This window comes from Candoia aspera, chromosome 1 (assembly GCF_035149785.1).
Source record: "Candoia aspera isolate rCanAsp1 chromosome 1, rCanAsp1.hap2, whole genome shotgun sequence".
In the NCBI taxonomy this organism is placed as follows: domain Eukaryota; kingdom Metazoa; phylum Chordata; class Lepidosauria; order Squamata; family Boidae; genus Candoia; species Candoia aspera.
The window spans coordinates 203,362,130-203,385,819 of record NC_086153.1 but is presented as its reverse complement, the minus strand read 5'-3'; the positions used below and the strand labels follow the sequence as shown (position 1 = coordinate 203,385,819).

At 38.3% G+C, this 23,690-nt stretch overlaps 1 protein-coding gene across 1 annotated transcript; it reads right to left on the bottom strand.

Moving 5' to 3' along the window:
* ARL5A (ADP ribosylation factor like GTPase 5A) lies at positions 1-22,323 on the bottom strand. Its single transcript, XM_063318367.1, has 6 exons — positions 21,809-22,323; positions 14,381-14,441; positions 11,786-11,933; positions 10,713-10,796; positions 5,971-6,122; positions 1-3,423 (listed from the first exon to the last, which is right to left on the bottom strand). Exons 1-6 carry the CDS (start codon positions 21,852-21,854, stop codon positions 3,375-3,377), a joined length of 540 nt encoding a protein of 179 aa, XP_063174437.1. The 5' UTR covers positions 21,855-22,323; the 3' UTR covers positions 1-3,374.
* Positions 22,324-23,690: the final 1,367 nt, after the last annotated feature.

Sequence of the window (23,690 nt, the reverse complement as noted above, 5' to 3'; positions counted from 1 at the left end):
TTATATTTATCTTTCTAGTAATCCTTTATTTACAAAATTTACACATTAAGTAGGCATTACATATAGGCACAGAAGCAAGCATGCAGTCAGGGCTAATAAAAACTATTAAACTAAACAGTAAATCAATTCTCCCATCAACCTAAATCTAGAAACTACCTATGTTCAGCTTTTCTTGAGTATATTATCCTGACCTATTATGCTTCTTCCAGTCTACGGACTGACATCAACCAGGTACCATCATTCACAGGTCCTATAGAAATACAGGACACTTTATTCCTTCACTCTGTAAAAATAGATGTTGTCTATACTTGATCACAAAATGTGCACACAGCAGTGAATGCTTTCTCTCGTACATATGTAAAGAAATATTTCTGTGATAAGCACACACTAATCCTCTGGTAAAAATGCTGTGGATTGAGAGTAAAAGCTAGGAATGCCACCCAAAGTCTCCAACACATTTTAGAGGAATGGCAGTAACAGATCAATTTTAAATTAATGCTCACATATAGCTGTTCTGTCCAAAGCCTGCTTTGGATAAAAATATACATGAAAACAAAACTGGGTTTTAGCTTCAAAGAACACTCTAAAGAACTGATCGATATTTTCTTGCTCCAAAATAAGAATAACTATCCAAAGGCTTTGTGTTAAGCTTTCTTCTAACCCTTTTCAGGGTATCCAACTGCCCACTGCTAGTTGATTCAAATCTGCAATAAAGTTGTGCAAGCACCTTTCTTGTTGTTAATGCTGAGAGTCAGTCAAGTATCAGGGCAGGACAATGCCTGTGGGTTTCTATGCTTTCAGTTTTACTAAAGTCACTGAAAACAGAGGGTAAGTCTTCTCTGAAAGACTACATCACCCTTCTCCCACCCAACTGCCATTAATTTTTAGCGGGGAGCCGGTACATGTATGTCAGAAAGAAATTGGTTCTCAAAATTTCTTTTTAACCTACAGAAGCTCATCCTGTTTGGGAACTCATGCACTCTCATTTGTACTTTTTTACATTAGTATGGTTTTTTTTATAAATTTGGTAACTTGGATATATTCCAAAGGTTTATGTATTCTAGTTCAATCTTAACTATATTATGTTTGTAAAACATAATGTTTCTCAGTGCATTCATCTGATGACATGTGATTTTTTTTTTTTTTTAAATCCAAGTAGGAATCAAAGAAACATGGAGCAATTCACAAGAGGATTGAGTATTTGTTTATTCCTCTGAAAAAACCATCTCCACAGCAAACTGATTTTGAAATTAAGAGTTATTTCAAGACCAGTTTGTAGTAAAACATTCAGAGAAAACTACTATGTGCCATTTTTTTCTCCTGCCAAATACTGATATATAGTTTAATGGCACTACTAATTTTATGCATGCCTCCAATCAGAAAAACTGATGAGGGGCTGTTGTAGAAAGCAGCCAATATACTGAGCTCCAACCATTTAAATAATTATTTTGATCCAATTTGTCATATACAGAACAAGTTATACTTAATGCCTGATTTAAAAAAAAAACGGGGGAGAGTTTATCTGATACTAAGGATACACTTGTTTCTAAATAACCCCTTAAGCCTGGAAAGAATGCTAGGCACAACATTCAGAAGACTAAAATAGTATCTCAAATAATTTGTATTTTTCCTATACTAGGCACCAACTTATTCCCCTATCCTCCACCTTTACAACAGTTGCATTATAAAGTAACAGGAAAAAATAGTTTATTTATTCATATTTTAATGCACTTCAAGTTTTGAAACAGGGAAGATATAAAATTGCCATTTCCCCTCCCAAAACTGGAAAACTGCTTTATAGGATCCATGCATTAAGTTTACATTTTCATTTCTTTAAAGAACAGCTGAATCAAGCCATTACACACACGCACGCACACACACACACACACACGATATTCCTAGAGAATCTGAAAAGCAAATGGCTCAATTAATAGGCTACTAACATAGCTATCTATATTCTAGTCTTTGCCTCCTGTAAAGTAGCAATGGATCTGATCAAAACTTAGCTGATCTTACCTATTAAATCAACAAGACCAGTCAAGACTTAATTCTCATTCAACTGACTTTAAGTGCAACTTAATGTAATTACAAATTTCTGTCCATTTTAGGTTAATCACATAAAGAGCATGTCACCAATTTTCCCAGCAGGAACTCCAAAAGACATATACCTATTCTGTGAAATTCCTAATTAGTCTACTTCTTTTGGATGAAACCCATCTTTTCCCTTCAGCATTACACATTGTATCCTAAATGTTTAAAATGGGAACGTTCTACATACACCTCCAAGTAGAAAGATGTTTTTGAACCACAGTGCGTATTTCAGGTAACTCAAATGTTCTATTTCAAGCAATGCATATCTCAGCAAATGCAATCAAAATGTAAACTTTTAAAGAGTAATACATTGTGTCTTATTTCTTTTGTGGTTGTTTTAAATTACAGAATATACAAAAAATAAGAAAACATAACCTGTATTTTTATCACTGTTGATTTTGAGCACAACACAAAGGATAATGATGTACTAGCAGTATCCCCCCCCCTTTTAAATAAACCATTTAAAAATTGAAGTACTTTGACCCGAAACCTACTTTCACAGTGTGACATACAACATTCCCTGTACAGCCTTTTGCTGACCTAGCTGAACATTCTCATCATCCTGTCCAATCAACAGTCCCTATGTACCCCAAGCCTTGCTGCAGTTTCCCCAGTTTCCCCCCTAGAACTAGAGAGAGGCTGAAAAGTGGATGAAGAATTTGTTCTGATAAAACCTGCTCTGTTGTCAGATAGAAAAAGTTGGCTATAACACATGGAATTCAAATAGGTCCAAAGTGGCTCAAATCCACATACTGCCATTTAAGGAGTATTATGGACAGAATTAATGATATTAACCATTTTGCTCAACAGATTTTAATCAACCTTAACATGAGGTATAAACACATAAAATGTACAGTTCACATACAGGAACATTTTTGCACTTCTGAAACACATCTCAGTCAGTTTCAATACTAGACAGTACCTGTACCACTGATTTTCTGATTTGTGGGAATAATAAAGTCAGCATTTTCAATTTAGTGAGTTAGACTAGAATAATAAAATGTAAAAGTTAAAATTCCTCCCTTGTATTCTGATCCCCACACATTATTTCTTAACAATCTCAAGTGATTTTGCTTTAAAAGTAAGGTCAGACACAGTATTCAAATGCCAGTTCAAAGGAATCATCTGGGAAGTCAAGTCTGAACTTCTAATTGTTTTTTTCTTGTTTGAAATCTCTCAGGTAGCAAAAAAAAGTCATTTTGTTTTTATAAATATACATAAGCCAATAATTCACAGCCAAATATCCAGTCCTCTTTTTATACAATGTCTGTGTAGAGTTAGAATCATCTGATTTTAAGTCTTGACATCATCCATTCAAGTCCTTGGCACAATCTGTAAAAATTTAAGCAAAAATATAATTTATTTACACAGATCATTTGTGACAGACTTCAGACCATCACTAAGTTTCTTTAGATATATTAGGGTTCCCATTTTCAGAACTTTAAATTACATTTGGAAACCATGTAAACATCACTAAAGTAATGTGCTGCAGTTTGCGACAGTTTCCATTTTGAAATCCAGGAACAGATCCATATCACAGAGCACTGCCAGACTGTAAATCTATGATTATGTAGGTAATACTGGTGGAATTACTCAGGTATCTTTTTAATTATTTTTATGCCAATTCTTAAAAGTATTATGGGTTCATTTTAATTGTTCAAAAATAAAATAAATGTTCTAAAGCAAGGATTTGGATTATTTTTTTTAAATATGCTTCAAGGACGTAGCAATATGCATTACTATGGCAGAGATTTTGTGATATTTTACAGTAATATTTTGTACTGATCATATTATAGTAGTGCATGGTACTTATTAGTAAACCTTAGACTATGGATAAATATAATATATAAGGCAGGGTTTTTTTCCCCTTTTCTCTCTTTCTTTGGTTTGTTTCCTCAAAGTTTAAAGTTTAAAGATTGTTTTGTTAATTGTGTGTGGACTTTTTAAAATGTATTTAGGTCTTTTGTCATTTTTTTCTTGTAAACTGTAATTAAAATATATTAGATAAACATTAAAAACCCCAATATTTCTTGATATTAGCTTGTGGCTAACCTCCCATGGCCATATGACAGTCACAAGGAGCATGAATATACTATTGTTTAGCCCCTTTACCTTCATCATTCTTAAACAGTCAGGGTTACATCATGATCAGACTACTATAACCCATTCTACCTGAGGCCATCCTTGAAGCACATTTGGAAAGTCAGCTGCTAAAAATGTGACAGCTAAGACAGCAATACACAGTAGGATGATCATATCACAACCATATTGAAAAATCTACATGTTGCCAACTGCTTTCTATGTTCAGTTCAGTCACTGCCTAAAAGCCTGAATGTGACTGAAGTACTTTAGGTTTGCCAGTTAAAACATAGATCCGGAATTGTTTCCTGGTTAGTATAATCTCACAATCTCCCTTGCCAGCTCCCACAGTTTACCTGCTGCAGACCATAAAACCTTGGAAGTTCCCAATGCTCATCTTTTAAAACTGAGATTTAAATACACAAAACATTTCTGTTGAAGAAAAAGCATACTGGCCATTATGTATTTGGTGCTATCACACTGACTTATTTATGGAGTCCTTGGTGCTCTCTGAGTTTGGTTATTTGTTTGCAGACGTTTCATTACCCAACTAGGTAACATCATCAGTGCTAGTGAGTGTGGGGTTTGCTCCCTGTTTATATACAGCCGGTGTGGTTTTCTCCTTTTTCTGGTGTTCTGCGTTGCTGTAATGTGTTTGTGCTTGTCTGAATAAGGAAACGATGGCAAATTAGAAACCCAAGTCTAGCAAAAAGCCACCCACACTAAGTGCTCCATTACCAAAGTAACAGCCCAACCTCCCACAAGAGCTGTATAAGAACATTATTCAGATGAGCACAAATGCCCTGCAGCAACCCTGAACACCAGAAAAAAAAATCCAACTGCCTATACAATATCTTCCAACGAAATGGATACCCATGCAACTTCACCAAAAAGTGCCTGACTACTCAACCCACTATAGGACAACCAACACAAGCTATGAAAAGAGTAACGCTACCATACCTCAAAAGCATCTCAGAAACAACTAACAGACTATTACAACCACACGACATCACCATAGCACACAAATCATCTAAAGCCCTCCAAAACATCTTAAGTAATCCAAAAGACCCAGTAGCCCAAGAAGAAAAAAACAGGCGTCTTCTACAACATACAGTGTAAGGACTGTAACAGCGACTATGGACAGACAGGCAGAAGACTAGCAGAACGCATCCATGAACACCTACTAGCAGTCAGAAGACACAATGAAAACTCCTTATCTCACAACACATGGACAGATTCAACCACAGTTTCAGCTAGGAAACTGTGAGCATCCTAGACCAAGCTAAATCCAAAAACACCAGGGAATTCCTGGAATTGGCATTCAGACAAATCAACCATCAAGAGACACATAGAAATAAACCATATTTATACACTATTCAAAAGAGACAACAAAAAGCTAAGACAGAAACAAAAAAAGACATTCCCTCCAGCAGCCAACACCCAGATAAGCAGGGATTAACACCAGACGAATGCTGAAGCTGAAAATAATACCCTCATCAAGGAATTACCAAGGAGAAAACCACATCCCCACCAACACTGGCAGGGCAAGCTACTGTACATAAAGAGGGAGCAAACCTCACACTCACCAGCACTGATGATGTTACCTAGTTGGGTAATGAAACGTCTGCAAGCAAACAACCAAGCTCAGAGAGCACCAAGGATTCCACAGTTCAGCCCTGAGCTACAAACTGTATATCTTTTTATACTGAATTATTTATTTCTGTACACCCTGGCATGGCCTCATTACTTGAAGTATTAGATCTTTACCAAAAAAGTATTCACAAACAAAATACTTCTTACCCTTCGCCAGTAAGAGCACAGCATGCCTGGATGTGCCACTGGTGATCTTTAATAGATGTTAGTTTCAGGAACTGAGAAATTTCAGCTACTGTCATGCAGCTTTTAACATCCTGTTTGTTAGCAAAGATGAGCAAGCCTGCTTTTTTCAAGTCCTACAGTAGGAAAAATATATCCTCAGTCTTCTTTCTTTCCTGTTATACACTAAACTGGTTTCTTTAGTATTTGTTGCTATATTTAAAATTTAAATTAGCACTGACTTTAACAAACAGTACAGTAAACCAACACAGCTTTTATGCAAAATCACACCAGAGCAGCCCCATGTCAACCAATCAGAATTCAGCCAAAATAAAAGGTTACTTCCAACAATTTTAAGAAATGTTTATATTTAAGCCTGAATGAGTTTCTAAGGAGGTAATGAACCATAGCTATGGCATACTGTCAAGCATGTCTCCCTATGTCCATACTTTTTATATAATGTAGGGATATAATTGTTCAGAAAACGTCGCTTGACAATTTGAAAATGTTGTGATGTACTCAAAACCTAAATGCTAAAGACTTCTTAGAACAAAAAACACACTTTTGATATAAAACGTTTAATACTAAATATCTTCAGCAAAGGATCGTTACCTTGTCGTGGTGCTGGAGCTTGAGCACCTCAATGATGCCATGAGCTAAACCGTGAAGGGCCACCCAAGACGGGAAGGTCATGACAGAGAGGTCAGACTAAATGCGATCCCTGGGGAAGGTAATGGCAACCCACCCCAGTATTCTTGCCATGAAAACTAAATGGATCAGTACAACCAGAGATATGTCGGTATACCATCGGAAGATGAGACCCCCAGGTCGGAAGATGGTCAAAATGCTACTGGGGAGGAACAGAGGATGAGCTCAACTAGCCCCAGACGTGATGACGCAGCTAGCTCAAAGCCGAAAGGACGGCTAGCGGCCGACGGTGCTGGTGGTGAACGGCGAATCCGATGTTCTAAGGATCAACACACCATTGGAACCTGGAATGTAAGATCTATGAGCCAGGGCAAATTGGATGTGGTTATTGGTGAGATGTCAAGATTAAAGATAGACATCCTGGGCGTCAGTGAACTGAAATGGACTGGAATGGGCCACTTCACATCAAATGACCACCAGATCTACTACTGTGGACAAGAGGACCACAGAAGAAATGGAGTAGCCTTCATAATTAATAGTAAAGTGGCTAAAGCAGTGCTTGGATACAACCCAAAAAACGACAGAATGATCTCAATTCGAATTCAGGGCAAGCCATCTAACATCACAGTGATCCAAATATACGCCCCAACCACAAATGCTGAAGAAGCTGAAGTAGAGCAGTTCTATGAGGATCTGCAGCACCTACTGGACAACACGCCTAAAAGAGATGTTATTTTCATCACAGGAGACTGGAATGCTAAGGTGGGCAGTCAAATGACACCTCGAATTACAGGTAAGTATGGCCTGGGAGAACAAAATGAAGCAGGACATAGGCTGATAGAATTTTGCCAAGACAATTCGCTCTGCATAACAAACACTCTCTTCCAACAACCTAAGAGACGGCTTTATACATGGACTTCACCAGATGGACAACACCGAAATCAGATTGATTACATCCTTTGCAGCCAAAGGTGGCGGACATCTGTACAGTCGGTAAAAACAAGGCCTGGAGCTGACTGTAGTTCAGATCACGAACTTCTTCTTGCACAATTTAGGATCAGACTAAAGAGATTACGGAAGACCCACAGATCAGCTAGATATGAGCTCACTAATATTCCTAAGGAATATGCAGTGGAGGTGAGGAATCGATTTAAGGGACTGGACTTAGTAGATAGGGTCCCGGAAGAATTATGGACAGAAGTTGGCAGCATTGTTCAGGAGGCGGCAACAAAATACATCCCAAAGAAAGAGAAAACCAAGAAGGCAAAATGGCTGTCTGCTGGGACACTAGAAGTAGCCCAAGAAAGAAGGAAAGCAAAAGGCAACAGTGATAGGGGGAGATATGCCCAATTAAATGCAAAATTCCAGAGGTTAGCCAGAAGAGATAAGGAATTATTTTTAAACAAGCAATGCGCGGAAGTGGAAGAAGACAATAGAATAGGAAGGACAAGAGACCTCTTCCAGAAAATTAGAAACATTGGAGGTAAATTCCAGGCAAAAATGGGTATGATCAAAAACAAAGATGGCAAGGACCTAACAGAAGCAGAAGAGATCAAGAAAAGGTGGCAAGAATATACAGAAGACCTGTATAGGAAGGATAACAATATCGGGGATAGCTTTGACGGTGTGGTCAGTGAGCTAGAGCCAGACATCCTGAAGAGTGAGGTTGAGTGGGCCTTAAGAAGCATTGCTAATAACAAGGCAGCAGGAGACGACGGCATCCCAGCTGAACTGTTCAAAATCTTGCAAGATGATGCTGTCAAGGTAATGCATGCTATATGCCAGCAAATTTGGAAAACACAAGAATGGCCATCAGATTGGAAAAAATCAACTTATATCCCCATACCAAAAAAGGGAAACACTAAAGAATGTTCAAACTATCGAACAGTGGCACTCATTTCACATGCCAGTAAGGTAATGCTCAAGATCCTGCAAGGTAGACTTCAGCAATTCATGGAGCGAGAATTGCCAGATGTACAAGCTGGGTTTAGAAAAGGCAGAGGAACTAGAGACCAAATTGCCAATATCCGCTGGATAATGGAAAAAGCCAGGGAGTTTCAGAAAAACATCTATTTCTGTTTTATTGACTATTCTAAAGCCTTTGACTGTGTGGACCATAACAAATTGTGGCAAGTTCTTAGCGGTATGGGGATACCAAGTCATCTTGTCTGCCTCCTGAAGAATCTGTATAACGACCAAGTAGCAACAGTAAGAACAGACCACGGAACAACGGACTGGTTTAAGATTGGGAAAGGAGTACGGCAGGGCTGTATACTCTCACCCTACCTATTCAACTTGTATGCAGAACACATCATGCGACAAGCTGGGCTTGAGGAATCCAAGGCTGGAGTTAAAATCTCTGGAAGAAACATTAACAATCTCAGATATGCAGATGATACCACTTTGATGGCTGAAAGCGAAGAGGAACTGAGGAGCCTTATGATGGTGAAAGAAGAAAGTGCAAAAGCTGGCTTGCAGCTAAACCTCAAAAAAACCAAGATTATGGCAACCAGCTTGATTGATAACTGGCAAATAGAGGGAGAAAATGTAGAAGCAGTGAAAGACTTTGTATTCCTAGGTGCGAAGATTACTGCAGATGCTGACTGCAGTCAGGAAATCAGAAGACGCTTAATCCTTGGGAGAAGAGCAATGACAAATCTCGATAAAATAGTTAAGAGCAGAGACATCACACTGACAACAAAGGCCCGCATAGTTAAAGCAATGGTGTTCCCTATAGTAACATATGGCTGTGAGAGCTGGACCATAAGGAAGGCTGAGCGAAGGAAGATCGATGCTTTTGAACTGTGGTGTTGGAGGAAAATTCTGAGAGTGCCTTGGACTGCAAGAAGATCCAACCAGTCCATCCTCCAGGAAATAAAGCCAGACTGCTCACTTGAGGGAATGATATTAAAGGCAAAACTGAAATACTTTGGCCACATAATGAGAAGACAGGACACCCTGGAGAAGATGCTGATGCTAGGGAGAGTGGAAGGCAAAAGGAAGAGGGGCCGACCAAGGGCAAGATGGATGGATGATATTCTAGAGGTGACGGACTCGTCCCTGGGGGAGCTGGGGGTGTTGACGACCGACAGGAAGCTCTGGCGTGGGCTGGTCCATGAAGTCACGAAGAGTCGGAAGCGACTAAACGAATAAACAACAATACTAAATATGGGGGAAGAGAAACATTGGCTTTGCTGTCTTTACAGCTGTTGGTTTTCTGGCATTTGGGGTGGGGGTGGGGATGGAGAGAAGACTTCTTACCTTCGGTGCTTATGATTTCCAATCTAAATGTAGTGGTATATTCCCCCACCCCACATTGAAAATTTGCAAATGGGTAGCAAATCTGCCATCTACTTTATCATAGTTATATCAACTGAATTTGACTTCCATGATACAGTGCTTAAAATATGAGCATTTAAGAACAACGCTCTTTGATTTTTGATTCCACTATCAAAAATTATTTTGTAATGCTTCATAAAACCTTCCTTTCTTCCAGCAAAGCATAACAAAAAATAAATGAAGGAGAATCATTTGACTTCTCTTATATGGGACTTTTATCCTAATATGCAGGTACTATCAGCCTTACCACTTAAGTAAGTGCAGTTAAAAACCATATCCCTATTTTTAAGTTTTACATGAAACATTTTTACATACATTTCATCTCTGTTACCATTTCCCAGAATACACTTATTTCACACAAACTACTCTGATGGCAGTTTTGATATTGAGAAGTATTTTCCTCTCCATTTTTCCTTTTTTTTAAAAGAAATTTGGGGCTGAGTTAAGTTATTTGGAAAACATACATATTAATTTCTACAATTACAATTTACTTATCTCCCTATGTAACATGCAAAACCATTGCTAGTTTGTAATTAAAGAGTCAGACAAAATAGATACTGTACAACTGTAAGAAATGTTATTAAATCTAAATGTTCCCCACTCAAAATTTATTTTGTTTATGCCATTCTGGAGATGATTACCAACATGGAAGTATGATTGGAAACCAGTCACAAACTTTAAGCATCAACCTAGGAATTGTTTCTGCTTAAAATTAATTTAAAAATCCAGAAAGTACTTACCTCATGTGCTAACATTTTATACAGTTCTTCTTTAGTTACAGAAATTCTCTCTCTGTCTGTGCTATCCACAACAACTATCACAAACTGTAAGAATCAGAGACATTTGTAAATTAAGAATGGCCATACATATCTTGAATAATAAATCAGAGAAAGACTGAGGCTGCCTCTATAAAATAATCCCTTATAAAAACATTAAGATAATATCAATTAAGACAGTTGTAATATTGCAAGAAACCTAATTTATGATGGCACACTAAATGAAGCTGCCCGATCCAACAAGGAGTTCTGTGTAATTTTCTGGGGAGCACACACAAGGCAATTGCCATGCTTTGGGCAGCTGTATTCATTATCAGTTTTCTGCTGAATTTTGCATGCCATAACTACTGATCCAAATGCCCAATATAAATTGTTAATGCTAGCCTCACACCCTTGATTTTTAAGTAGCACCCAAGTTGCTACTGTTTTGTTTCTAACCCAGTAAAGATTAATGTATTATTCCTGGCAGTTCCTTAATTTGTATTATCAATTTCATCTTTTTCCTCAGTGTGTTCCTTAGTTCACACTGACCCCAAAGACAAAGCTGCTATGCATCTGTTGCCTTCCACACCCCAACAGCTCCAGCTAGCTTAGCTAGCAGTGAGGGATGCTGAGCTCTCTTCATAATGCCACACTAGACCCTGCAATAAGGCCACTAATTGAAAGACAGGGCTTCAACTGGGTAAAGCTTATAAATAGTAGAGATAATTTCACAGCAGTCCCACTTCACGGAAGGCCAGTCTCATAGTTATCTATGTCTATTACATACAGGCTCAATGTATATGTTTCCCAAGCTTTTTCAGGAATTACAAATCAAATGAATTACAGGTATTTCCTGAAAAAAGATGAAAACCATCCTACTCCTCTACATGCATGCATATGCACGGACACACACACATACCCTTTTTAGCTGGAGCCTTATCTACAGGCTGTTGGTTCTGTCTCAAAATCTGCCCAATAATTTAACAGAAAAGTGAATTCTGAATTTCATTACTGAGCTAATCTCAAAACAAGCACTTTCCCTCCAAAACACTTACCTCAGTGTTTGTATAATACGTGTTCCATGATGATCGAAGAGATTCTTGGCCTCCAATATCCCACATAAGAAAACGTGTATTATTAACTGCAATCTCTTCCACATTGCTACCTATTGTTGGGGAAGTATGCACTACTTCATTCATAGAACTGCAGAAGAAGAAAAAAAGATACATTTTCATTTCCTTCTCTATGCTCCACATAAATATAATTGACGATCTAAATTATAAAAATCCACTTGCATTTATTTCTGAAATATTTGCAATATAATCCTACATATTTCAACAGAATTCAATTCTGAGTAACTGAGCATAGGATTCCAACACAAATTTAAGAGGCTTTTTTCCCTTTGGTGTAACCATGCTTCTTGGTAACAATCTTAAAAATAAGAATGTTTTATTCTACTCTTGCATCATAAATTAATAAAAATAATTATGTGCCAAATATGATAGTGTGCAAAACTTAAATTTCCTTCTTGAATGTGACATGAGCTTCAGTGACAATTATTTTCTCAGTTGTTTTGAGATCAAAATACAACCTAGTATCTCCCTCAATAAAAATGCAGCCTCCAGCCACCCAGCCCGTTTTTTTTTAAGTGACCTGCCATATACCTGCTGGTTAGTTACAGCTGTGTCTAAAGGTATTATGAGTTAAGCCATCCACAGAAATGTTAGAAATATTTTAGGAATGTTTCAGTCACATTTGCATGGAGCAGCTTTGGACTGTGTGAACCATAAACCTGTGTTTTGTAAGCAAACAGCTATCCTGCCTTGAGTGCAAAAGAAACTATGCTTCTCCTTTACAACATGAAATTTCTCTGTAACTATAAACTCAGACAGGTAGATTTTCAGAAAAAAAAATCAGCAATAATTAAATACAAGAGTGAAATAACCTTTAACTGCTACAAAGATAGTATCTCCTTAGAGGCTGCTCAGGTCCTTGTGACATCACGGACATGTGCATGCGGAGGGGGGGGGTTGTTCTTGTTTTTTTGCAACGGTGCAGAAGCAGTCTGCCACTGCTTCCAGGATGTCTTTTTTTTTTTTTTTTTTAAGAATTTTATTAAGTTTCTTCCAGGATGTCTTTGACCAAGTTTAGAATTGCCCTAGAATTACCTGGTGTCTCCAATTCATGTACTCATCATCCTGCTTATGTTCTGAAATGATACAAGAATCAGCCAAGTGCTGCCATTTGCTGAGGTCTGGTTGCTGTATTATTTGCGGGGAAGTGAGGATCCCAATAAGTGCATAATGATGCAAAGTACTGTAGATTGGGCCACACTGCCTACTTGAGTGGTGCTGAAATTTCCACGTTTTTCTTCCTCTTTATTTGAGAGAAAGGGGGTTGTGTTTTTCTTTATAACTTTAATATGTTATGCCTCATTTAAGGCTTACACTGCAATTTTTATCTTTCCTACCTTAAAATTATAAGAAATCACCAAGCTGGGGTGAGGGGAACAGAAGGGCTGAAACAATTATTGGGTTAGCTCATTATTTAAGAGATCCTGGCACATACTGTAATCAATAGATTTTAGTAACAAGGAGTATACTGCAAGGTATGTGTATAGAATGCTTTTCCTGGTATCTTAAAACTAGGAACATTGCATAGCAATACAAATTTAGGCCATTATTTAATTATGAAATGTCACCATTGTACCACTAAAAATTACCTACAATTCTTCATAAGGACATACTAAAGGATATAATGAAACTGCAGTATCACAATACAATCATATAAATGTCATGGAGCAACATTTATAATATCACAAATGTGTATAATTCTGGTTGCCACCTCTGAACCAAGCTTTTCATTGACAAGAAAGAGAAAGAAAAGAGCAACTTTGGGAGGTAAGGCAGGCAAGCCGGAAGAAATCTTCCCTGAAAAAAGACTAAAAGTAATTCTGTGCCTTTAGTTCAGAATAACAGAAGTAGAAGTAAACCCTCAATTTAACACATTATTGAGGAGGAAGGCTGTCTGTTAAAGCTGAATGTCCATGAAATGGTGAATGAGATTTTCTAAGCCCAAAAGCATACATGTTCATGAGAACAAAAACCCTGATAACAGAGAATACATAACAGAAAGTGTTTTGAAGGGAAGCAGCAAGCTTTGTCCAACAGGGCAAAGGGCAATACTGCCAGAAATTCAACAATCTGTATCCAGTAGAATTTGTCCATTAAATATGAAATTTGGTAAACTGAGGTCCATTAAAACAAGTTTTACTGCATATAAATAGTATGATGGTATTATACAAAATTATGAATATGAACAGACAGAAATGTTTATTTCCAGCAACACTAGAATGCAGAGGCATTCAAAGAAATTGGACAATGGTATGTTCAAGAGAAAGCCAACACTGTTCATTAGAAAGTTAGTTTTGATAGATTTTTAAAGACAGTTTTAGAGAAAAGTCCCATTAATACTGTCGTGTATTTATCACTGAGTGTTCTTATCACTGAGGTAATCCAAACAACTAACTAGAGTTGGCCACCTTCACTGCTAGAAAGTATACAAGGAGATTTCAACCTATTGCTGTCAAAAGCAGCATTTTAAATCAGCAAGGCAATTCAAATCACTTGTTCATGCTACTTCATACTTACAACTGGTAAAGAATGGTAGTTTTTCCTGCATTATCAAGCCCAACAATTATCACTTTGTGCTCTGTAAGGGAAAAAAAGAACAAAGACTAGTTGAGCATATAGCCATGTTTCATGCCCCACACACTGTTGCCACTGGCAAAACTGCCTGGAGTTGATGGGAAATGCACCCCAAAATATCTGGAGGTCACTAGGTTGCCTATCTCTAGTCACACATCCAATGATTTATCATGATTCCATAATCATGATAGCCGCCCAGAGTCACTTGCTGAGATGGGAGGCTATAGAAATTGAATAAATAAATAAATAAATAATCAACTATTTTGACTGTTTTTACTGTATACTGTTGTGACCCCTACAATAGAAAGGCAGGTTTCCCAAACCTGAAATAATGACTATTTATATATGCTATCCTTTACAAGGTAGCTGTTTTAGTGATGATACAACATAGACACTCAGTTTCTCTCTACTTGATTAAGAATATGTTTTACACTCTCTGAATTTCATTTTTCCTTCAGCTCATAAATTGATATATTGACGGGTTTTATGTAATAATTTATAGAGACACAGGCATCAAATGTGACCTGAGTTCCATAAATAAATCTACAACAAAAAGTCCATCAAGAAGAAAAAAATAAAACAAAAGATGCTTAACACAGACACTACTTCCCTCCCTTGCCATTATTTCTATCTCCATTCATATAAATCATAAGAATTTGGAACAGAACTTCAGCTTGTCATATTACATCACAACCTGTATTAAGACCAGTTTGGAAGCTAACTTTCGAACACATTACAACAATGTATACACTGCCCTATCCCAGGTCTCTGGATACTTTTTGACATAGAAATGGTTATCATATGGCAATGTGTCTTTGAATTAATTAGCTGGCTTCAACTGGCAATGGTATGTGTGTTTTACAACATGTCAATAAGAAGTCCACTTACATGATAATGGATGAGCAATACTGGATAAACTAGACTGTAATTGCCCAATTCCCTAGTTACAGAGACTTTAACTGATTCATAAGGCCTTTTGAAAATTGTACAGAATTCAGAGTACCTTGATATTATCAGTTTTATTTTGTTTTCTAAAGGAGACTCAAACAGCTAACATATGTAAAACACATCAAATAAAATGTAAGCAATTTTTCTGTGTTTTCAACTTTATTCTTTCAAAATGTATTCCACATATTGTCATTATGAACTTTAATTTACATTCTGAAGTCATTCTTCAAATATAAAATTATAAATATACATAAAATTCTACAGAACCAGTAGCAGATACAAAAATTTGACAATTACAAGATACAAGCCTTGACAGGGTAGTACCATTCAACCACAATTTAGCACTACAAGGATGGACTGCAGAAAGTCTTAGATTCCCATACCACATCTGTTGCATGGCCACAAAATGCAGTTTTAAAACTTCCTTTTAAATTTAGATTAAATGCAGCTGGTTGTGACACCAGAATCTGGTGACACAGCAGTATACAGTAAATTCCAGTTACTATTAACTATGGTTTATGGTAATGTTTGTAAACTGAGTTTTGCAAATTTTCTGGTTTTACTATCTCTCAAGATAACCACAATTTCAGGTTTGGAAATAATACTAATCTAAAGGAAAATTAATCCAAGTTTGACTGACAAAGGTAGTATTCAAGCCTGAGAGTTACTGTGGTTCCATAGTACTGAACCATAATTTAATGTTACATTCAAATTGAACCAATAATTCTAACACATAAATATACCACACTAGTTCATTTACTTTGAGTGTGGGTAGAAAGCTTTAGGGCAGGTGTTCAATTCACATTATTCTCTATCAGTAGAGCCTCAATTCTCTCCCCACAATGCGAACTGTGAATCCAACCTAGAAAACACACAATGAAAAATAATTTGTTCCAAGCAAGCCAGTTTTTAGATATTCAGATAAATTTTCTACTGAGGTTCCCTTAATGTTAGAATTCTTTAAAACATTAGATTAAAAGCAACTACACTGCTTTAAATAGGGAATACAGGAAAAAATCTGTAAAATTTACTTTTAAAAAGTGGCAGCAAATAGGATCTGTATTGAAGTTTTTATGATTATGCAGATATATTCCATTGAAACTGAATAACAGTTCAAAGGTTAGATTAAACAAAAGTCTTTATCAGCTTGTTTCCTCAACCAGAAATTAATATATTTGAAACAGCAAATTTTCCCTCAGTCAAGTTTCAGTTAACTATTTCTTTTTGTCAGATCCCTTACAGGTAGAATTATATCAGACGATGCTTTTTCACTGACTGTTCTTATATGTACACAATAGTCACAATGGAGAAAGAAGCAATTCAAATGTGATATTTATTATTTCCACACATTGGTTTCTTGTCTTGATTATATGTAAAAGATGCTCCTGGACTGGACCGGACCAGGATGGATTTGTTAGTACTTGGTCTCAAAGGTTTCACAAGCAGCACTTTCTTGAAATTGAGAGGTCCATAAACCATCCAAAGACTGAGTGCATGCTGCTATGCCCTCCTTATCCATTCCCAACTGAAATCAAGGAGTATCCTTCCCTCCCAACAAGAGAGGGCCCCCTGTGAAAGAACACAAGCACCAACACTCGAATGGTACATAGCTAGAGATAGCATATTGCCCAAATTATTAAAATTTTTTATCCCATGCTTGTTAAGGTTATATAACATGGTTCATACACATAGTTAAACCATCAACTTTCTTTTCCATTTTTAATTAGTGGCAGTTAGGTATTGGCCCAGTTCAGATGGTCCCATTTGGGCTTATAAATTGTAGACCCTCTCCACAAAAGCCTATTATTCTGTTTTGCCCAAGCTAGACCAAATTAGTGGCTTCAGAACAAGTCATGATATTTAACCATTTCGATTTCTGTTTAATCTAGGTTATATGTTTTAGCTCTAATGAACCAATTTTTAAATGGCAACATACCCATTTCAGGAGGCTTGGCAACAACATAAAAATTGTTTCTTATTGTTTTATTCTGAAAAATTTTTTTTTTTTTTTTTTACTTCCCAGTCTAGCCTACAGCCTTGAGATTTTTTGGTGGCATCCCCTCCATATACTAATGGCTTCAGGTCCTGCTGAGTTTTATTTGATCAGCCAAGGGCACTCAGATGCTGCCACTTACTTGGGCAAAATAAACATATCCTCAACTCAAACTCATTTCAGACTCCAAAACAATACAATGGGGGTGAGGATCCTGTGACCCTCCATAAACTGTAATTTGCATTAGTTTTATCTAATACAGCCAAAGGTGAAGGACACTGGGAGTGGTAGTTCAGAAATATACATATGACTCTTGGTTTCTGAACCTGTCTTAAACAAGAAGTAAAAAGTCTTTAAGTGACTGGAATTGATTTAATAACTGCTTATTTCCATATGAAATAATCCTAAATTTTCTCAAGTAATTGATGCAAAAGGGCTAAACATACAGTCTGACACGTATTAAATACATTTCTCTAAAAAAAACCTAGCTTGGTAGGTATTTCCTAAGCATTTGTGGTTATCCTTGTCCACACAAGGGTATCTAACTACAGTGATCCTGCTCTATTTGCATTATGGGTTGGTTTCTGATGAAAGACAAGATATGTCAGCTTGAGTAAAATATGGCTATCATCTCTCTCTGCCTCAGGCACTGTGATTAGATTTCACCAGGCAATTCTTGCCTGAACTGGCTTCCATTTTATTTCTAAGCCCTATTCATGTTTCTGCTGGAATTAACTTAAAACTTACTTGGCAGAAGGTAAGTACACCTTATCCCATATGCATCTTCCCAGTATAAATACAAAGGCTTTCCTTCAAATGTCTTGGACTGATCTCTCTAGGTAGCTTTCTTGGTGCCCATATTATTACTTTTTGGTACTAAGTTAATATTTTCTCTTTCCCCAGGCATTTTAATAATTTAATACCTAGGTTTTGGTCCATTGGTGTAGTTTTTACCTTCGTACTTAATGGTAATGATCTAGTACTGGTATTGTGTTTATTATATGCTAGATGCATTTATTTATTGTTTTATACTGTACAAAGTTTATTCATCTATGGTAATTTTACTGTATTTTGAGTTTTATTGTTATCATCCTGGAGAAGTTTAAGAGTCAACATTAACTTGATGGCACATAATTGGTCTATGAAGTTTAATTCCATTGTGATATATCTAAATAATGTAACCGTTTAATAATCTTTTTAAAAAATTCTAATAATGGAATAATAACCATGGTGCAAGAAATGCAGATCAGCCGTTCTATTACATTTAAAAGCAATCATAGCAATTTTTGCATGACCGACAGGATATGTGCCATAACCATAGGAGTTAATTTGTCTCAAACGATAGTTGCCTCCTAAGGGAAAGAAATAATGGCTAAGACAATGACACAGGATGCTTAATAAAAGATAGTGTCTTCTTCTGCAAGTCCCAAACATTTGAATATTTCCTTTCAACTCTAAGTAAAACTCAAGGAGTTATTGGCCTTCACCTGTCTAACAATAAGAAATGTATTTTATTTGTATACACAACAACTAAACATTATCAGAATTTGTTTTCTGTAAGTCTGAGAAGCATCCAAGTAATGGCTGAAATAAGTCAGTCTTAGTTTCAGAACAATGTATAAGCTGTCTATGTTCCCAGACACATAAAATGGAACTCCTATTTGCCCAATTCTTCCCTTTTAGCTATGTTCTCATTACAGCATTTCAATTATTGATGAAGCAGAAACAAGAGACCTATCTCCTTAGCTCTCAAAGTTGGTTTCAGGTGGCACCTGCTCAGATAACACAGCTCAACCCCGGTAAGAAGCAAACAGGATGTGTTTTTTTTTCACTAAGTACATAAAAGATGGAAACAGAAAACTAAGAGACAACCAAAACTAACCTCCAGAATTCTGCAGAGAAAAGATAAACATTTAGAAACTCTCTTCTCTATTTCTTATACACCCTTCCTCTGAACTATCTCCATGTTCTTCAAGCTTAAGTTTTCAAAGGAAATTCTCTATTTGGCAAACAAATGTAACTGGTATTACTTCACAATTTGTTATACTATACAATTAATGAGAGTGAATACTGTTCCATGATTTCATACTACTTTACATTTACATAACATAGATGTTTTTAAAGAATATAGTTTGAATAATACATCAAAACTAAGGCTCTGTAACTTTATAAAAGTATTTTGTTAAATTGCACACCTGTAGGAAACACAAATTTACCACTTTACCCTAAGCTGAGTGCCCACCTAAAAAACCAATGTTATATCTTATCACATATTCACAGATATCTACCCTGCCATCCATTCAATCACCACAAATGGTCATTTTGGCACACTTGAAAGAGTATTTCATGTAAGAATGTAAAAAATATCCTGCTGGATTTGACCACAGGCCTAATATTCCAGCAAGATGCATATGGAAAACATACAACCAGTAAGCAAGGATGATAGCACCCTCCTCCTAGCATTTTAAACAGTTTACAATACATAGTTTTCACCGCTGACAGCCTCATCTTCTACAGATTTACCTAATTCTCCTTTAAAGTCATTCAAGATAGTAGCCATAACTACATTTCGTATGCTAGTGAGTTCTAGGTTTAATTATGTGGACCATGAAGAAATTCTTTGCACTATAGGTTCATACAAAGCATTAGGGAAGAGATTTGCAGTATCTGGAGGGCTGATAAATCCATGAAAAAGTGAGTGTTATTCTGTGAAGCCAGTTATTTGTTCAATAGCCACATTGCTTAGTATACAAGCCACTTCTCTTTTTTAAGAGGAATTCTCCAGAACACGTTACTATCTCTGTGCCCTACTCAGTCTCCACTGAATAAGCTCCTTTTTCTTTCTTGAGCAGCTAAGAATACCCCAAAACAAGATCCCCAAACACCTTCAGTCTTTACTTCCTAAATTTAAGCCAATATGGGAGGCATTCTGCGAAAGAAAGAGGAAAACCATCACTTTAGATATCCAATGTTTTCAAGACTAAAAGTATGTAATCTCTTTTTAAAAATCACAAGTAACAGCAGGGTGCCACAAGTGCAGGAAATGGTTATAATAGACATAGTGACATGCACTACTACTATACTGCCTTTCTGATATTGTTTTGTTTCAGATTCCATTTTTTAATAGTCCCTAATAGAGAATTTGCATTTTTCACAACAGTTCCACGAAGTATTAATCAGGCTATCCAACATAGCCCAAAAAGCCTCTTCTCATTGGTCACTGTCAGCTCAGGCTCATCAACATATATGTTAAACTTGAAAATACCTAAATTTGATACTTGCTTACATTTAACTGGTATCTGAATACACATTCTTCTAAGTTCTAAGAGGTCTTTTTAGAATCCTTTTCTTAGTTGTTTACTTTAGCTAATCTAAATAATTGGTTGCCATCTATAAAATTGGCTGCTTCACTGCTCACCTCCTGACCTGGCCTCATATTCTTATTCCCTGCTTCCCTTAATCAATTGCCCATCCACGAAAGCTCTATTCTTTCCCCCCTGCTTGCAGTTTGCTTAGTTGCCTTTGGTGAAGGATCCTGTTTACCTAGACTTTAAAAGGCTTTTGACAGTATGTACTGTATCCCTTCCCCAAGGTCAAAAGATTGTTCCATCCCTCTCTGATCACTCAAAGAATATTTCTTAAGTACTTCCTGACCATACTCAATTTTTAAAAATGGTCCTGTAAGATTACCTTAGCAATATCTTTCCCACATTCACCTCATACATTTAAAGCACACACATCTAAAAAGGGCCATGTGAAGGGAAAACAGCTTCTTTTTCCACCCATTTTATTTTGCTTTACACACAAAGCTAGGAGAAGGAACAAAAAAACTTTTCCCCAAGGAGGGAAAAAAACTTTCCATTTTTCATTTCTAGCCCACCTTTCCTCCATCTCGGAGCTCAAAGTAAACTACAGGCTGCCTTTCCCAGAGAGTTGTTCTCTCCCCACCTTAGGCCCTACGGACTATCAAGATTGGCACATCACGACGTTGCCTTCAGGACCACGATATGCTCCATTTCAACGCCAGCCAATGTTTGTTTTACGGAAGCAAGCCTAACTGACTTCAGCAGCACCGATCCACGAACAGCTCTGAAGGTGGAATCCGGCTACGGGGAGCTATCTAGCTCTACCTTCTCTTCCCCAAAGCGGAGCTTCAGCGTTGCACTTCAGCTCCCATAATCCCATCAGCCAAGGCCAGGAGGCGTCGGGGTGGAAGCCCAAAGCATCCGACTGGAGGTTTCCGGAATTACAGGCCGGGTCTTCCTCGGCCTCCCGATCCTGGGAACTGAACGTGAGACCTCCGAGACAAAGCACCCTCCTCCCCCTGAGCGACGAGCCCTTCTTTTTACAGTAGTCGCCCTGGCTCCCACACCGCGGCCCCGGGCTGGGCCAACCGAGCCTCCTGCCTCCCCCACGGCCTTCCTTCTCACCCTGGTGGTTAAACAGCCTCCATATCCGGGTAAAGAGGATTCCCATGCTCAGACGGCCGAAGCTCAGGCTGCCCCCCGGCAGCTCCCTGCGCCCCGCGGCCTCAATCTCGGTCTCCGCGTTCTTCCGCCCGGGCCCAGCCCGAGGCGGCTCAATCTCGGGCCCAGCGCCCCGGCAGGGCCCCGTCGCGAGGAGGAAGAGCAGACAACAGGCAGGCCGGCGCGGACGAAAGGAAGCGGCGCAGGCCCCGCGCCCTCGAGGCTGTCGTCGTCGTCGTCGTTGTCACCCGCAGCAACGCCACCGCGCGCCCCTGGCCGCTCCTTACGGACATTGCCGCCGGCCTTGCCGCAACTTCTTAAGGGCCTCCTTCTTGCGCTTCGCTTTTCCAGGCCTCAGCGGTCTTAAGAGAGAGGATGCCAAGCATAGAACGAGCCTCGTCTGACACCGTCCAGGAGACACGGGAGGCGCGCGCCCGTACGATGTTACCGGCCCGCGGGCGCTCGCCCGCCCGGCCGCGCGCGTCCCCTTCCAATTTCCCTGCGCGCTAGCAGTCTGCCGCTTTCTTGGGGAAGAGGACAGACGGAGCAAGCCTACAGTAGGCGGGGCTAGAGAAGGGGAACGCTCATTGGCGCGCTGAGTTCCTCGCTCGTTCTCTGGCTGACTATTTCAATCGAGAAGTGTTGGCTCCTCAATTAAAGAAAAAGTCTGCGTGGCCGCTTTGCGATTAGATGATAAGCGTTCCTGGGCGGAGCTTTGGAGGAAACGGGCGGGACCCTGACAACTGTGGTTGGGGCGGTTGGGAAGAGTGATGTTGGGCTAAGGACCATCATCTTTTTTTTAAAAAAAGAGCAGCGTGGAGCTCAATTACTGCCGCTGGTTTTGGGCCCTGTAACTTTGGACAAGGAGAAAGGGAGCGGGTGTTTGTTGAAAAAAAGGCAGATCCTCTAATTTTATCATTTTCAGAGCAACTGCTCATTCGGTCCTTGTATCGCACTGATCTTGAGGCTTAGAGAAAGAGATCTGGAAATATACCTAAATAGGTCTTGAGATGAATCTATACAGATAGATACAGATATAGATGCATAGCTCTTACCGACAGAGCCATGTATGAGCTGCCGGACTTCAGAGATATACTGTACATGTTTTACTGGTTAATTTGCTAGATTTATCAACCAGTCTTTCATTATCTTGGCCTCCTGGAAGATCCTTTAGTAGTTCTTGCAAATTGCTAAAGACTTATTTGGTGTTTTCCACTACTGCATTTGTAGTAAGAGTATACAGTTGTATGCCATTGAGATGCAACATATGCCCACTAATTCTGAAAGATAGGATCCATTTATAGGGAAGTAGCTGAATAAATACTTGTTGCTAGTTGCAGTCAAGTCATTTACAACTCATGGCGACCCTGTGTGCTGTATAACGGAACAAAATGCTGTTCGGTCTTGCGCCATATGCCTGACTGTTCCAATGTTTGCATACATTGTTGTGATAATTGTATCAATCCATCACACTGAAGGTCTTCCTCTTTTCCGCTGGCCCTCGACTTTACCAAATACTTAGTTACCTGCTTTTTACATGTCACTGTCACTCCATTCCTTTATGTGATCTCATGCCCCGAAGTGTATATCATGTATTAATTTGATTTAATGTGGCCTATTCTGGTATAGCTAGCTTTACTTATCTCTAAGACATAATCGGTGTACTTCATTTCCACTATGAGAGTTTCAAGTGTTTCTTAGTTCATGCTTCTCACATACTATGTTCCTATCATATGAGTCCTTTCATTACTGGCACCACCAATAGCCAGACTTCCTTGCAGCTTTGCTCTGGCCATGTCATTGCTGTCAGATCTCCTCTAGAGGTTCTATGCCCTTTCCCAGTCCT